The sequence below is a fragment of the Ranitomeya imitator genome, chromosome 8 (assembly GCF_032444005.1).
Source record: "Ranitomeya imitator isolate aRanImi1 chromosome 8, aRanImi1.pri, whole genome shotgun sequence".
NCBI classification, from domain to species: Eukaryota; Metazoa; Chordata; class Amphibia; order Anura; family Dendrobatidae; genus Ranitomeya; species Ranitomeya imitator.
In genome coordinates this window covers 178,257,639-178,275,875 of record NC_091289.1, presented here as the reverse complement: position 1 = coordinate 178,275,875, position 18,237 = coordinate 178,257,639, and the positions used below count along the sequence as shown (strand labels likewise).

Sequence of the window (18,237 nt, the reverse complement as noted above, 5' to 3'; positions counted from 1 at the left end):
CCGATGCGATAGCATCCGGCTTTCATCTAGTATACTATAAATGTCTAATAGAGGCAGGTCCCACTCCTGGGGTCCCCCAATGTCCTCTTCATGATGTCTTGATGGCTGGCTGCGCATGCGCGGACTTATGCATTCACTACTATGGGAGTTCAGCATAAAACTGAGTACACATAAATTGCTGTTTTTGGGTCTGCCATAGTTTGGAAAGTCCACAAAACCCTGATTAAACCTTTCTCTGTCTGAACAAGAATGAGAGATTAACAATTCCCCAGTAATTTATTGTTGGCACAAATAAGAAGTCAATGCCACCCATGTCTGTATGAGCCCTCCATATACAAGCTCCAGTAAGACCTCGGGGGCTCCTTAGAAGTCACCGGATTTTATTACTGCTAAGTGCATATTCTTCGTTGAAGTTATTTCTAGAAGCAATGGAACATTTCCCAGTGTCAGTCTCTGATCTCGAAAGCTAATGAAACACATGCACATAATGATTTAATCACTCTCGGCCTTCTGCTGTTTACATATATTGTGCTCGATGTATAGCTCCTCTCTCTCTTGCTGTCTCCATTGCTGGTATTTAATGAAATACACACGCTGATGAAAAAACTATGGGTCCCCATCAGGAATGTCGATGCAAAGTCCAAAAAAAAAAAGACCTGGCAGATGAGCTGCACGTTCCAGCCACAAACTTTCATGTAGCTGAAGGATTGCGGTGCCAAGCAAAGGGAGACACTCCAATTTGCGGAAATCAGATGGAACACATTACATACCCTAGAAAGCTCAGGGTGTATTTGGTGGGAGACCAAGAACTGGTACCGATGCAGATGAGGATCTGTCTTCTACAGGCCGAGCCGTGAGTTCCAAGTCTGTGTGGATGCACAAGGAGGCCTTCTGTACTAAGGAGCCTTCATGTGCCGCCACATGGACTTTCATGGAGTACTGTCTTGAGTTAAATCTCGTAGACGAGAAGAAACTATACAATATCAAGCCCAAAGTTTAGCTAAGGTTCAAATTCCAGGAACGGAACTATGTGAGGGCAACTGGGACATGTGTCGTAGATGGAGGGTGGAAAGAACATGGAGGCACCAGCAAGTCAATTTGGTTTAGACAGGATATTTAGGTCCAGGGTTAGGGAAATGAATGAAACCTTTGGCCCAGATGAAGGAAAGCCTCGCTACGGCTTTGCAAAATGCAATAACTGCACAATTTTCATGACTCTACCTGGAGTCCAATTATGTTGGACGCAAACTACTAGGAAGTACTGGTTCAGAACCAACACAGGTATATGGATCGTTATTGTGACTCTCTAAATGCAAAATGAAGAAAAGATCTAGCTCCACAAACAGTGATTGTTTTATTCACGCAAATGCTTGAAGGACGTACAATACGGCAATGTGGCTTACAGTCATCATTAAGGCACCTGAAACGCATTGGCGCATGTGCTGTAAGCCGTATTGCTGACTCTGTACGTCCTTCAAACATTTTTGTGAATAAAACAATCACTGTTGGTAGAGCTGGACCTTTCTTCATTTTGCATTTTGTACGCCTTGACGCGGTGTTTCTGTGCTCCGGACATGTCAAAGATGCAAACCATGGTGAGCTGGACTATACTTTCTTTATAACTCTCTAACTGTACCTATATAGAGCCTATGTACTAGCTACCTAATGATTTATGACCATGGGTGTTAATTAACCTAGACACGCACTCTATGTATGCATTATTCATCTTACCCATTTATATCACTGGGCTGACAGATACGATTGCCTACACAGGGAGCGTATAGTAACTTCTATTATGAAGATATCCATTACTATTATTTACTTGATTTGCACGTACAATGTTATACAGGCAGCACGGTGGCTCAGTGGTTAGCACAGCAGCCTTGCAGCGCTGGGATCCTGGGTTCAAATCCCACCAAGGACAACATCTACAAGGAGTTTGCATGTTCTCCCCGTGTTTGTGTGGGTTTCCTCCGGGTTCTCCGGTTTCCTCCCACATTCCAAAAACATACTGATAGGGAGAGTAGATTGTGAGTCCCAATGGGGACAGTGCTGATGTCTGTAGAGCGCTGTGGAATTATGGTGCTAGATAAGTGAGTAGAATAAATAAAGTAGGCTTATCTGTATGTTTATTTGGGTCACCACCAACTGAGAACACGTTCATTCTCCAGGTAGAAGATACCTGTAAAAATAAACATCTTTGCAATATACACATCTTTTCTCATATACAATGGGTTTTGTAATTTTATAGTTTACTGCTCATTGCTTTCCAGAGTTACTGGCCACCTTTGCAGTCTATCAGAGGTGGTCGGTTTCCTTGACAAGGAGCACAGCACTTGCAAGTTCTTTGCTTTAGAGCTGGAATGCACTTCTCTAAACCTGGCCAGAACGTTATATCTGGATCGCTTCTGTGCCCCTGTGCTCATCTGAGGCTGTGGCAACAAATCTTCCTCTGCTAGTAACATACGAGAGTCCAAAATTTGGTGTTTCAGCTATGCTGCCAGCCAGAACTGTCAATCATCAGGAGTGCCCTGCCCTCTGCCAAGCAGGAAGCTGAGAGGCAGAGGAGCGGTACGCTCCTGAAGATAGAAGACAAGAATAAACTCTAAACGCTGGCGATACACTTTTAATATACATATGGCCAAATATTGATCCTCCCAATCAACTAATACACATATTCTGAACTTGAATGTAATCTGAACAGACCGAGGTGAGAAAACTGCTGACATGTCTAAGGACACCCTGGGAACAAATGATCGGACATGTAGAAATTCAACATGCCCAATCCTGAGATAGGTTGAATAAACATCGGCCAAACATGTCATATACATTGGACAGTCCATTACGGGCGATGTCAGTCTAATGTATATGTCCATGTGTCCAACCTTCTACTCTCTGCAGGTATGCAAGAAACAGAGAGCAGGTATAAAGGGTAATATATAACCGCAGGAGCTGTGTACACAAAACGGTAGATTTTTTATTCACAGTGATACCAGACTGTTTTTTTTTAAATTTTGGTTACACTAAAGTAATAAGTTTACAAAAGTTGTTCTATTGTAGCACGATTGTAGCACGATTCTGAACCATGGTCATATTGGGGACCCTCCTAATTTACTATGGTACAATATATTGTAACCGTGAGTCAGAATTGTATCATCATTGTATATAGAAGTGGCTACAACTGAATGGAAACATATGCAACAATGAAGGTAAAGCTCGGCATACTGGAAAAAACATCCCAAGCGAGTAACACTGACGGTAAGACACAAAGGCCATAAACATATAAAATATGGAGTGTATGATGTAAACACCAGAAGAAGAGCGAGATCAAAGGTGCGACTGATTTATAGACAGACAGATCTGAGGTTCTCAGACGGGGTCGTAGCAATGGCGGATCAGAGTGGATTACCAGATATATGTTACCTAAGAGCATTTGTCCTGCACTTAGTGGGAATGCAGAACTAATGCTGTACCGCCACACAGTGCATAACACACTGCGAAGTGGAGTGCGCCCATGTGCTAAACCAATACAGGAAATACAGCCTTGTATAAATTACCACTAGAAAACATAATTAGGGATATCATTAATTATAGGGCCAGAAGCCTCAGGAGAAGAAGTGGTTCTAATGACATTCACACACATTGCGGAAGATCAGATTTCCCAAATTATCAGAGATAATGAAAATCAGAGGAAAAAAATCAGAGCAAAGTTAAGAAATCCTCCCTAGGCTATTTTAGTTACAATTAAAGACTCATCCCACCCACTCAAAAAAATAAGTTATACTGCAACCCCCAATATCGGGGATTTAGAAGTCCAAGAACAGAGTTCTGGAGCCTCGTCCTGGATGGAGCAAAGCTGCGCATGCGCGGCATCCACTCTGTTCATTGTCTATGGGAGTAGCAGTAGTCAGCAGTCTCATAGACTGCAGCAGCGGCCATGCTAAAGCCCCGATCTCAGGATTACTCGGGGTCCTTGCATCTCTTAGTCTATAGATGAGGGCTAACTTGTTTTTATTTTTGTATTTTTTGTAACCCCCCATTCTGAATCCCTATGTTTATCCCCAATAAAATTATAACACTTAAATTCACTTCCAGTGCAAGCGGTGTCGGCACAGGCTCTCCCGGGGATTGTGTGATATTTTTATGTCATGCGATCCCTGAGGCCAGACAGCACTGGCTTCACGCTCTCCACCTTCGGACAAATCACTCTCCTATAGACATCTGAAGGAAGTGGGAAAGCGACTGCAGCTCTGGCTTCCTTGGGTTGTCTTGATTTGTCCGAAGGTGGAAAAAATGAAGCCAGTGGTGATGGGCCTCAGGGATTGCATGACATAACAATATCACACAACCCCCGGGAGAGCCAGTGCCGACACCACTGGAACGGTGCCCGCACTGGAGGTGAGCATAGGTGTTAATATTTTACAGGGAGGAAACATAGTTGAAGGGGTTATCCGTGTAATCCCTTTAAATTCTCAGGATTAGTAAACTGTCCACTTTTTATTATTTTTTTTATTTTTCGGTCTAACATTCTGTTCTAATGAAATTTTAATATATTTTGACAGTAGCCGGAGCTTAATTTTTCAGCTGCAAAGCTCTGTATCCCAGCAGCGGAAAATGGAAAAAGACTTATCACCGCTCCTCAGATGTCTGTCTAAATAAATACTGCTATGTGCTAACAATTCTAGAGCATCTATTCTTAGGGAATATTCACACGTTGCGTATTTGCAGCATTTTATTCTGAGCAGTGACAGGAAAAATGCTGTGTACAATGCATATGCTTTTTTTATAAGCAGTGTAAAATACGCCGCAAAAACACCACGTGTGAACATGCCCTTAGGGTTCTCTGTTGTGCTATCACTCTTTTACTCCTCCTTGACATTTCCGAATAAACTGACAACTAAATGTCACCTTTCACCATCTTAAAGGGGCGTATCCCTACATAGCGCTGTAGAAAGATACGCCCCCAACTGGTAACACCCAGTTGTCAATTTTTCCATACATTTTTAAGAGAAATGGCAAAATACAGTGTTCTAGCAAAACATTATTTAGAAATGTTATGTGACAGGGAGTGCAAGAATTTACAGGTTCAATTGACAGGTTCCCTTTCAATGTTAGAATTTAATTCGCCACCACTAGGGGGAGCTCATTGTATACTGCTTTGTTACTATGTTAAATTTATAAGGCCCCATTCATTTCACCTTTCTTACATATGTTTAGTGTGTATGCCATGATAAAAAAGAGGATGTATTAGTGAGGAAAACTTAAGTATTCATCCCAACTGTTCAGTAAGTACATATTCACCCATATTTCCAGGATATATTCTTTAAATGGATATCAAATTATTTTATGGGGGATGGATGCCACTGCTATATATACATGACATTATATATATATATAATATCTATAGGCAGTGACGTAACTTGAAACTCATGGGCCCCCGAGGCGAAAGCTCCAACGGGGCCCCCAAATATTTTAAATCTTTAATAGCAATAGTTTTATTCTATAGGCCAAAGGGACTTTTAGGGCCCCCTAGGCTCCAGGGCCCGGGTGCAATTGCAACCCATAGGGGTGGAGCCGCATATTCATGACTGTAATGGGAGGCACCACGTGACCGCTCATACAGGAGAAGCTGCGGCGAGGACAGGACGCTGCGAGGGAGCCGGGTGAGTATTTTATTACCACCAGGTGGGCGCACACGGGGTGGGAGGGGGTTATTTAAAACACGAAAAAAAAAAAAAAAAGTATTTTTCATATCTTCTTTCCAGCGAACGTTGCTGGAGAGAAGATATGAATGGCGGCTTCAGCACCAGATGCAGGGGACAGCGCTTATCTCTAGCGCTGTCTCCTGCACGCTCCGTGTGGTACCCAGTCGGCACACGGGCGGAACACGGCTGCCGCACGTGTGCCACACGGATGGCCTACGTGAGCTCACGGACACACGGACACGGATAACTCCGGTACCGGAATTATCTGGACGTGTGAGACTGGCCTTATACATGCTGGTGCCTGCTTCTCTGGGTTCTACTTCACAAAGGCTTACCATGTCGGTGACAATTACCTCCTGTGCAAGACGTGTCCAGCTGCCACACTACAATATATATATATATATTGGGAGCTTTTCCCAGCATATACAGTAGACAAAAAAACAAGAAACTTTTATGGCTGTTTACAACACTTGTTTACAATAAAAAATGTATACATTTTTTTATGTACCTGTCATGAGAAATCTAGTGTAGAAGACATATGCAAATTAGTGCGGAAGTGCAGTGGAGGAGTGTCAATACGCTTGGATGGCTTCTTCTAGGTGCATGAACACGCCCCCAGTAGACTTTCAGCCTCATTTGCATATTGTTTCTAGCCTCGATTTCTCATGATTGGCACATCGGATCGCTAAGAAAAAGGTATAATTTTTCTTGGAGAATAACGGCTGACACAGTCATGCCACTACTTCTATAGGCAAAAAATAAATAAAAATGTGACGATGATGATGGGTTCCCTTCAAGGGAGCACAGGAGATAACTGTATACTATTGAGGTCGGTTTCCTTCAAGTGGAGGCTGAAGAGAATCAGAACTTTTACATTGAGCTGTCTGCATGGGATTTATCCGTGTCCATAAGAAAAGATCTCCGTCAGCTATACAGATAAGAAGTGGCAGTCCTATGTAAGCAAGCAGAGACGTTTCTTCTGCGTGTGGATGAGCACTTAATAATGTACGACCATCCACACAGACCTGCACTTAAAGGGACACTGTCACCTGAATTTGGAGGGAACAATTTTCAACCATAGAGGTGGGGTTTTGGGGTGTTTGATTCACCCTTTCCTTACCCGCTGGCTGCATGCTGGCTGCAATATTGGATTGAAGTTCATTCTCTGTCCTCCATAGTACACGCCTGCATTAGGTGCAATCTTGCCTTGCGCAGGCGTGTACTATGGAGGACAGAGAATGAACTTCAATTCAATGTGCAAGTCGCCCATGTGTTTCTAGTTCTATTTTACAGTCATCAGTGATAGGAGAGTATCAGAGCGTGTAAGGACATGCCCCATCGACGAGGGAAAGGTAGATCCCAGCTTTAGTTCTACATTTCCAGGAGGAATAACAGAGGAACATCACAGACAGTGCAGAGTTCTAAGTAAAGATGCCCAATCATTACTAAACCAGACAGATCCTCCTTAAATAGCAATGACTGCAGTGCCACTCACAGGTTGCAAGAGGGAACTACACTTCAACAATTGAAACATTTGCCAATCACTGCATGGCTTTTGATTATTATGAATTTCACAATACATAGGATATAATCATCTTATAAAAAAAGGAATAACTATATATATATATGTGTTCTCTCTGTATGCACAGGACGTAAGATAAATGTAAGAAGAAGGGAGCCGCGTGTTAGGGAAGGAAGATCAAGGAAAATATTGTTCATAAAGAAATGAGAATTCTGAAAGCTGCAGAACATTAGCATTATATGTCTGATGTAGTATCCACATGATGTGTGGTCCTGACTTACAGTTATATGAAAAAGTTTGGGCATCCCTATTAAGCTTAATGTTTTATAAAAATTGTTTTTTTTGCAACAGCTATTTCAGTTTCATATATCTAAGAACTGTTGGACACAGTAATGTTTCTGCCTTGAAATGAGGTTTATTGTACTAACAGAAAATGTGCAATCTGCATTCAAACAAAATTTGACAGGTGCATAAGTATGGGCACCCTTATCATTTTCTTGTTTTAAATACTCCTACCTATTTTTTACTGACTTACTAAAGCACTTTTTTTGGTTTTCTAACCTCATTGAGCTTTGAACTTCATAGCCAGGTGTATGCAATCATGAGAAAAGCTACTTAAAGTGGCCACTTGCAAGTTGTTCTCCTGTTTGAATCTCCTCTGAAGAGTGGCATCATGGGCTCCTCAAAACAACTGTCTAATGATCTGAAAACAAAGATTATTCAACATAGTTGTTCAGGGGAAGGATACAAAAAGCTGTCTCAGAGATTTAACCTGTTAATTTCCACTGTGAGGAACATAGTAAGGAAATGGAAGAACACAGGTACAGTTCTTGTTAAAGCCAGAAGTGGCAGGCCAAGAAAAACATCAGAAAGGCAGAGAAGAAGAATGGTGAGATCAGTCAAGGACAATCCTCAGACCACCTCCAGAGAGCTGCAGCATCAACTTGCTGCAGATGGTGTCACTGTGCATCGGTCAACTATACAACGCACTTTGCACAAGGAGAAGCTGTATGGGAGAGTGATGCGAAAGAAGCCGTTTCTGCAAGCACGCCGCAAACAGAATCGGCTGAGGTATGCAAAAGCTCATTTGGAGAAGCCAATTTCTTTTTGGAAGAAGGTCCTGTGGACTGATGAAACCAAGATTGAGTTGTTTGGTCATACAAAACGGCGTTATGCATGGCGGCCAAAAAACACAGCATTCCAAGAAAAACACTTGCTACCCACAGTAAAATTTGGTGGAGGTTCCATCATGCTTTGGGGCTGTGTGGCCAATGCCGGCACCGGGAATCTTGTTAAGGTTGAGGGACGCATGGATTCCTCTCAGTATCAGCAGATTCTTGACAATAATGTTCATGAATCAGTGACAAAGTTGAAGTTACACAGGAGATGGATCTTTCAGCAAGACAATGATCCAAAACACTGCTCCAAATCTACTCAGGCATTCATGCAGAGGAACAATTACACTGTTCTGGAATGGCCATCCCAGTCCCCAGACCTGAATATCATTGAACATCTGTGGGATCATTTGAAGAGGGCTGTCCATGCTCGGCGACCATCAAACTTAACTGAACTGGAATTGTTTTGTATAGAGGAATGGTCAAAAATACCTTCATCCAGGATCCAGGATCTCATTAAAAGCTACAGGAGGCGACTAGAGGCTGTTATTTTTGCAAAAGGAGGATCTACTAAATATTAATGTCACTTTTCTGGTGGGGTGCCCATACTTATGCACCTGTCAAATTTTGTTTGAATGCAGATTGCACTTTTTCTGTTGGTACAATAAACCTCATTTCAAGGCAGAAACATTACTGTGTCCAACAGTTATTAGATATATGAAACTGAAATAGCTGTTGCAAAAAAAACAACAATTTTTATAAAACATTAAGCTTAAGATTAATAGGGGTGCCCAAACTTTTTCATATAACTGTATGTATCTGCAGGAAAGCCCCTTCTCTTCAGTAATGGGGTCCGAGTCCTGCCTAAAGCAACACTTTTTTTTTGTCCATTTTTCATTTGCATCATATTCTACTTTTAATTTATGTGTTTGTTTTTTAAAGGGAACCTGTGATTAGACTCATGCTGTCAGAACAATGGGCACCGAAACGTTCCGATGCTTCAGAGACGAGACGAGTCAGATGACGTACCCGGCAGGGATATCCCTGCACCATTAGAAACTTTTTAAAAAGTTGGAATCCTCCGGTTCTCCAGTGGGCCAGTCCGAGCCTGTTCCCACTTGCTCAGTACCCAAGACAGCTGCCTGCTGTGCACACCCCTAAATTCGGAGCTGTCATCTTGCTCTGATATGTGCTGCTAAATACATCTCTCCTCGAAATATTGGCCCAATATTCAACAGTAATGTCCGGGACTTATCTTGGGAAGGTGAATTACAAAAGACAACGGCCTCCTCGCTGGTCAACGCTTTACGACCTATTCTAAATGAGTCTGCACAGGTGTGAACTGCAGCCAGGTGACCATCCTATGGCTATGAAGGTGATGGGACGTTTATTAGCAAAGGCCAACAATTTCCAACTTGGAGATGCCGAGAGACATAGAAATTACAACGTGAGCCCTAATGTGGACAGGAACTGGTTGAAGAACATAGGAAATCAGGACAGAAAAAAAGCAAACTTCATTGACTCTTTTGGTAAAGGACTAATCAGGCAATGAAATTTCCATAGAATGTGGGTTTTCAATAGGTACCCCAACCCTTAGAGAACAAGGCCTTAAGGGATTTATCCCACCAAGATGATCATTTTAAAATGAAGCCCCCCTGACGATCAGCTGATTGCACCAGCTCTGGCTTTCCTAACCCTTGTTGATCATCCATTATCGCCAACTTCTCCGGCAGCCCATTCAAATGTGTGGTTGATCATGAAATATAAGGCTGCATGTACAATATCAATGCGATCCAAAATACAAAAGATCATGAAAATGAAATAAATAAATACAAGTAAAATAAATAAAATACAAGATCATGTCAGTCCCTTTCCACTCTCGGAATAGAAAGGATGGGGGTCCCAATGTTAATAGTATCTGCACTTTTATAAAACTTTTGATAAATCAGAAGTTTTTATTAGTGGGGTCCAAGTTCTGAGACCCCCCTATTGATCACTGAAACAAAGGGACAGAAGTGTTCAGCTGAGCATGGGTCTTCTAATGTAGATGGATGTAACGGAAGATGGCATACTCATAAGCTCCGATTTATAAAAGCTTTTATGCCAGGAAACTGTTTCAAAAAGTTTATAAAAGTTTATAAAAGTCGCAAGGATGCCCAAAAGATTTGCAACTTTTGGCAGGTTCACGCCACTTTCTCTCAGCTCCGACAACATGGATGGAGCTGGGGCTGGATGGAGACATGACGGAACATGGTGACTCCCGCTAATCAAATTCTCCGTTAAGTAAGCTTTCTGGCGTGGTGGATGGAGGCACTCGCCGTTTGCCAGATGCTCCTCTTAATGAATCCGGTGCCTCGCACTCCACCCTGCTCCCTCATCAAGACCTTCATGAAAAATGCCAGTCTTTATGAATTGACGCCATAGACTTTTCTGATGAGCTGATCTGTACCTAATTCGTCTTTTCCAATTAGAGAAGCGCTCGGTCCTTTGGGCCTTTTGGTTGACGTCTTAGCAGAAGACTTCTGACACGTCAAAAGTTTTTTTAAAGTATAGAAACTCATCAAGAGATCAGTCCTTAAAGGGGTCTTTCATGGTGACTGTTTTTCCGCTGCGCTCTGCCAGCCCAATTCCTGATCGGCCCCATTCAAATAAAGGGTGCCAGCTGCAGGCAGGTGATTGAATCGTCAGGGTAATAATAATAATAATCTTTATTTATATAGCGCCAACATATTCCGCAGCGCTTTACAGTTTAACAGTTTCAAACACAACAGTCATAGGTAACAACGTTAACAATACAATAAAGCAAAATAAGATGACCCTGCTCGTGAGAGCTTACAATCTACAATGAGGAGGGGGAGATACAAAGTACAGGTGTGTATTTACAATGATGTATTTACAATGATGGTCCAGCCATCTTCAGGGAGTGGGGGATAGATGGGGATAGTGAATGGGCTACACACACACATAAAATGACTTTGATTAGTTAACATGGTAAGCCGCTCTGAACAAATGTGTTTTGAGCGAGCGCCTAAAACTATGCAAGTTGTGGATGGTCCTAATTTCTTGGGGTAGAGCATTCCAGAGGATTGGCGCAGCACGGGAGAAGTCTTGGAGTCGGGAGTGGGAGGTACGGATTAGTGCAGAGGTTAGCCGAAAGTCATTTGCAGAGCACAGTGGTCTGTTAGGCTGATAGACAGAAATGAGGGAGGAGATGTAAGGGGGTGCCGCATTGTGGAGAGCTTTGTGGGTGAGAACAAGTACTTTGAATTGTATCCTGTAATGAATGGGCAGCCAGTGTAACGACTGGCGAAGAGCGGACGCGTCCGAGTAACGATTAGCTAGATGGACGACCCTGGCTGCCGCATTAAGGATATACTGGAGAGGGGAAAGTCGAGTAAGGGGGAGGCCAATTAATAGAGCGTTACAGTAGTCCAGGCGGGAGTGGATCAGGGCTACAGTGAGAGTTTTTGTTGTCTCCATGGTGAGAAAAGGGCGGATTCTAGAGATGTTCTTTAGGTGTAAGCGGCACGAGCGGGCAAGAGATTGTATATGGGATGTGAAGGAGAGATAGGAGTCAAACATAACACCGAGACAGAGCGCCTGCTGCCGGGGTGTTATTATGGTGCCACCCACGGAGAGGGAAATGTCAGATTTAGGGAGGTTAGTAGATGGTGGGAGCAGAAGAAGTTCAGTTTTGGAGAGGTTGAGTTTTAGATAGAGAGTGGACATGATGTTGGAGACTGTGGACAGTCAGTGGCGTACTGTAGTACAGCGGGGGTAAGGTCAGGTGATGACGTATATAGTTGTGTGTCATCGGCATAAAGATGGTACTGAAAGCCAAATCTGCTGATGTTCTGTCCAATTGGGGCCGTGTAGAGGGAGAAGAGAAGGGGCCAAGGACTGAGCCCTGAGGTACCCCAACAGTGAGAGGAAGAGGAGATGAAGTGGAGCCAGACAACAGAACACTGAAGGAGCGGTCAGAAAGATAGGAGGAGAACCAGGAGAGAGAAGTCCTTAATGCCAAGTGACTGGAGCCTAGAGAGTAGGAGAAGGTGGTCAACAGTGTCGAAAGCTGCAGAGAGATCGAGAAGAATGAGCAGAGAGTGGTCACAGTTACGTTTTGCTGTCAGAAGGTCGTTGGTCACTTTGATGAGTGCAGTTTCTGTCGAATGTAGGGGGCGGAAACCGGACTGTGAAGGGTCTAGGAGGGAGTGAGTGGAGAGGTAACGGGTAAGGTGGGAGTAGATCAGTCACTCCAAGAGTTTTGAGATGAAGGGTACGTAGAATAGAGGACACCGATCTGCACCAGCGCTGCATTCCCTTCATTCTCAGGATTGGGGATACCAGAGGTCTTACCTCCATCCATTATAGCATGTTGGCATAGCTTTATAAAATGGAAACACCCCTTTCATTCCATTGCCTTTTTATCCAAAGTAATAATAATTGGAGCTTATTATTGTACAGCGCCGCAGAATATGTTGGCGCTTTATCTACAAAGTTCATTATTATTATTGGTTTTAACCAAATTTAAGAGCAATAAATCACAAAAAAAAGAACAAAGGTGTTGGGGTAAAAGCTTGAAGATCCACAATTTTAATTGCTTGACATGTGAAAAGGTTATTTACAGCTTTGTATCAGAGCCTGCATCATTGCACGAGCCAAGGAGCTTCCGGAGAGCAGCACAAACAGGAATCTGGAATGTGCTTCATCCGATGACTTTAAGGCAGGGGTCCCCAACTCCAGTCCTCAAGGCCCACCAACAGGTCATGTTTTCAGGATTTCCTTTGCATTGCACAGGTGATGCAATTATTACCTGGGCAAGACTAAGGAAATCCTGAAAACATGACCTGTTGGTGGGCCTTGAGGACTGGAGTTGGGGACCCCTGCTTTAAGGAACAGAACAGTAAAGAAATGCCCAGAATGCTAACCACAGGGCAGATCACCTTTATGGCACATGATCTTTCTATTGCGGGATATCATTCAGTGGAAATCGACGTCCAGACAACTTCCTTTTTCAGCAACACTACAAACTACAGATTATTGATTTACACCCTGTGATCTACTGTATATCCCGCTGCTAAACAGATTCCAACAACCACATGCCATCACATCTGATCACTGCCGCTCAGGCTTGGACTGGCCCACTGGAGTACAGGAGAATCCTCCGGTGGGCCCCTCTGCAAGAGTGTGACACTACCCTCTTATATGAGCAATACTTGGCACAATGTACTTGAATCACTATGTACAGACAAAGGCAAAATCTTACTCATTTAACAATCTAACCAGCTCATTTGCATGTAGCTGAAAAGTGGGGGCCTGGAGTCGGTTGCTGGTGGGCTCTTGGCGTCCCAGTCTGCCGCTACCCAAACAGAACATTTCCACTAGCAACACTCCATGGTGGAATTGCTAGGCACGCACATTTTCTGACCCATGTACATCACATTGGGGTCCATGACACCTGCCATGGAGTCACAGGCAGAGGTCTCCAATATCCCAGCTGTATACGGACCCTTATATGCGGTTGTTGCATCATGGCTGTATGGAACGGGTCTTTGAGGGCCTCAAAAACTATGAGTTTTTCAAGCAGAAGCTGAATCAGGAAACGCTTCTTTTTTGGAGAGATTTTGCAATAATCTTTCTTTTCCTGAAGAGTTTTTGAATTGTTCTGGAAACATTTTTTTGCAGTGTTTTTATCTGGACAGTATCTAGTTTGGAGTCAATTCCATCACTATGTGGCTCAAAGAAGTGACCTGCGCATTTTTTTCTCCACCAGGCATTTTTTCAAAAACCTCGTCAGGAAAAAAAAAATACAAGTTCAGAAAACTTCTCATATGAACAGTAAACAAGATTTCCTATGGAAATTAATAGGGTGAGTTTCCAAAGAGTTTTTGAGGAGGATTTTGGAGCAGATCCTCTCCAAAAAAACTACTCAGAAAACTCAGAGAGAACTATGAGAATCAGTACTGCTACATTTCCACTTAGAGTACATGCACACAACGTCTTTTTCATGTGGATTCCGTCTGGAATCCATCTCTAAACGCGCCACAATAAATAAACATTGTGCGCAGCAATGTATAAATGGCATTGCTGTGCATATGTTCTGTCTTATGTCCCATCTTTAGGCCTCATTCACATTCATTTTTCCATGTACAAGAAAAACAGACCAATAATTCTGATCGGAGTTTGTTCAGCATTTAATACGATTTTCTCGTACATGGAGAAATAATTAAAAAAATAAATAAATTACTCCACCTTCTCCATTCTGACAGTCCATGACAATCGGACTGCACTTTGATGTCATCTGAGTGCAGTCCTATTTTTTAATGGACTCATTGACATGCATTGCCAATTTTGATTCGACCCTCGGATCAAAATAGGACATCTCTCCACGAATATCTGCGGACCTCCCCGTCCATGAAAAGTCACGGGCATGCGAGTGGCCCCATAGAATACCACAAGTGCAAGTGATATCCGTGAAAATCATGGACAGCACTCACATGCTAATATCGAACGGGTTCAGAAGCTGTCAAGCTGTTAAAAAAAGTGACACGCTCATTCATTGGGAAGAAAACATGTCAGGAAAGACCGCTTAACAAAGGCGTAGTGTGAACATACCTTTATATTGCAGCCGAAACCGTTCAAAATTCTGCCAATGGACTGCCATTTTGTTCAATTTTTTTTGCCCTAATGAAATCGGAAAATGCAATAAAATCCTAAAAAATATATTAAAAAAAAATCTAAAAATATGGCATGCTGCACACAAGCGCACATCTCGACTATCTTTTCTCCAATCTGTTGGCTACAACAGTAAAAAAAAAAAACAACTCACTCAGATGCAAAGTGCGCACAGGCCCTTATTTATAACGACGCGAAAATCTCTCAAACATCCCAAAAATCTGGCCGCTGTTTATCAATAGGCCGCCATATCCCCCGTGCTTGTGGCGAGCCGGTGTAATGTGACTCCTGGTCATACATTTAGGATCTGAGGAGCCCTCAGCGACTGCAGACCACGTTCCTCTCACAACAAGTTCATACAAATATGTGAAGGATGGCGTCTCCCAAACTGCTAACATATGGGGGCTCTCAGCCCGCTAGACCTCCAGCTAGTGTCATTCCTGTCACAAATAGACCGGCTAAGAATGGCTGTCAGTGACATCCTCTGGAAATAGCTTTTACACGGAGCTCTGTTCCGGGTCGTCGTGGATTCCATTTTTGGCCCCAGAATGGTTTCATAGCCCTCGATTTTCATACATACTTTCCACTCAAGTGCAGCCCTCAGGGGGCGAGGGGGGATGTATTGACTCTGTCATGTAGCTGACGGTTCCTCACAGAATGTGCCCAGGCCGCCATACAAACAGATCCATCTCCTGTCATCTATATAACCTATTTGTTCTATGTGAGGAGCCGGCGCACAGTTACAAGCTCCCGCACGTGATGTATTTATTCCATCGCCTTCACGACACGAGCCGTCAGAATGGACAGCCACGGTTCATTGTGCCGGATGACGTCCACCCCAGATATGGTCCTACCCCGGCGCGGGATCGTCACAGGTCATAGCAATCCGTAGAGTCGAACAACGCTTACGATTCATTGCGGCTGCGCTTCCAGCCCCGGCCGGGACAACCTAATCCGGTAGGAGGGCGCTCGTCAAGATTGCAGGCTGGCCCAGCTCCAGGGGAAGCACTAGACATAGCAAACATGACTAATATACTAAAAAAAAAACTCAAAACATGCCTTTGAGTCTAGATAAGAGGTGGTCTTCTGAAAGAAGATGGGTAATATATGGCGGGGCTCAAAATTAGTCTAGATAAGGGGTGGTCTTCTGAAAGAAAATGGGTAATATATGGTGGGAATGAAAATTAGTCTAGATAAGGCAGGTTTCCTGAAAGTAGATGGGTAATATATGGCGGGACTGAAAATGGGTCTAGATAAGAGGTGGTCTTCTGAAAGAAGATGGGTAATATATGGCGGGACTGAAAATGGGTCTAGATAAGAGGTGGTCTTCTGAAAGAAGATGGGTAATATATGGTGGGAATGAAAATTAGTCTAGATAAGGGGTGGTCTTCTGAAAGAAGATGGGTAATATATGGTGGGGCTGAAAATTAGTCTAGATAAGGGGTGGTCTTCTGAAAGAAGATGGGTAATATATGGTGGGAATGAAAATTAGTCTAGATAAGGAGTGGTCTTCTGAAAGAAGATGGGTAATATATGGTGGGAATGAAAATTAGTCTAGATAAGGGGTGGTCTTCTGAAAGAAGATGGGTAATATATGGTGGGAATGAAAATTAGTCTAGATAAGGGGTGGTCTTCTGAAAGAAGATGGGTAATATATGGTGGGGCTGAAAATTAGTCTAGATAAGGGGTGGTCTTCTGAAAGAAGATGCGTAATATATGGTGGGACTGAAAATGGGTCTAGATAAGGGGTGGTCTTCTGAGAGTAGATGGGTAATATATGGCGGGACTGAAAATGGGTCTAGATAAGGGGTGGTCTTCTAAAAGAAGATGGGTTATTAGGGCTGGACTGAAAATGAGTCTAGTTAAGGGGTGGTCTTCTCAAAGAAGATGAGTAATATATGGCAATAATGAAAATGGGTCTAGATAAGGGGTGGTCTTCTCAAAGAAGAAGGATAATATGTAGCAAGACAGAAAATGAGTGTAGATAAGGGGTGGTCTTCTCAAAGAGGTGAAGTTTTTTGGCAGCTCCGCTGCGGAGGGAGCTTTCTGTGCAGCGCTGTGGAATATGTTGGTGCTACATATGTAACAATAAAGCAATTAATCACCAAACTTCTCATAAAGGAGATGACGGCAGCGACACAAGGAAATGATCTAGCCACCAAGGCTTGCAATTCATCTTTCAGAGTCGAACAAGACATTTAGCACTTTAACAAGCAAGTCAAAGCAACCGGGGGAGTGTAAGTGTTCTGTACGTGTACTGACACCCAAAGGCTTGCACTCTATGTAAGTGTTCTGTACGTGTACTGACACCCAAAGGCTTGCACTCTATGTAAGTGTTCTGTACGTGTACTGACACCCAAAGGCTTGCACTCTATGTAAGTGTTCTGTACGTGTACTGACACCCAAAGGCTTGCACTCTATGTAAGTGTTCTGTACGTGTACTGACACCCAAAGGCTTGCACTCTATGTAAGTGTTCTGTATGTGTACTGACACCCAAAGGCTTGCACTCTATGTAAGTGTTCTGTACGTGTACTGACACCCAAAGGCTTGCACTCTATGTAGCAGCCAATGACTGCGGTAGCGTAGAGGGGTGTGCAGTCTGTTCTATGAACAAGCACTGCCAGGCATCCCAATCACTGCCCCCATGCCCTCCCGCCGGTCACTTACGTTTTTGCTATGGGAGAGATGTATCCACTCCTTGTCCTTTGAGCTCCTAAATGCATTTGTCTGCATTTGTCCACACAGCTGAGATCTAGTCGAAATCAGAAGCCAAGTGTGAGATTCAGGTGGTTGCAGGCACATCCACACCTTGGCATGGCTTGCAGGGACTGGCACCCATCAGTGGCACATTGCACCTGGTCCTGCGCCTTGGGCTCCAAGTTAGGGACAAGTTGCAGAGCTCTTTGGGCCAGAAGAACAACTGCAGCTCCTTCTGTGTTCTGTGCAGATTGTCTGTGACTGCAGGAGAATCCTGCCTGGTGGTGTTAGATTTCAGTGATTCCTGATGACATCAGCAGCTGCTGTATAGTATATGGGACTGTGAGAGTATATGTGTGTGTCACTGGTGGAAGCTCCTCCTGTTCTTCACATACTGTAATCTCTTCTTTTTTTTTTGGACCACTGATTTGCCAGCATTACAACCAGATAAATTCAGGACAGGAAGTAGCTCGGTGCAATATGAGCCAAGATGCAGAGTCAAGGAGGAGAACACGGCTTCTG

General features: G+C 43.4%; 1 protein-coding gene across 1 annotated transcript in view; it reads right to left on the bottom strand.

The window, feature by feature from the left end:
• Positions 1 to 18,006, bottom strand: part of COL24A1 (collagen type XXIV alpha 1 chain) — a 261,918-nt gene extending 243,912 nt beyond the window's left edge. Inside the window, exon 1 of the mRNA XM_069737975.1 lies at positions 17,686 to 18,006. Coding sequence (XP_069594076.1) covers positions 17,686 to 17,741 — 56 coding nt within the window. The 5' untranslated portion in view covers positions 17,742 to 18,006. The remainder of the gene's footprint in view (positions 1 to 17,685) is intronic.
• Between the last annotated feature and the right edge of the window lie 231 nt (positions 18,007 to 18,237).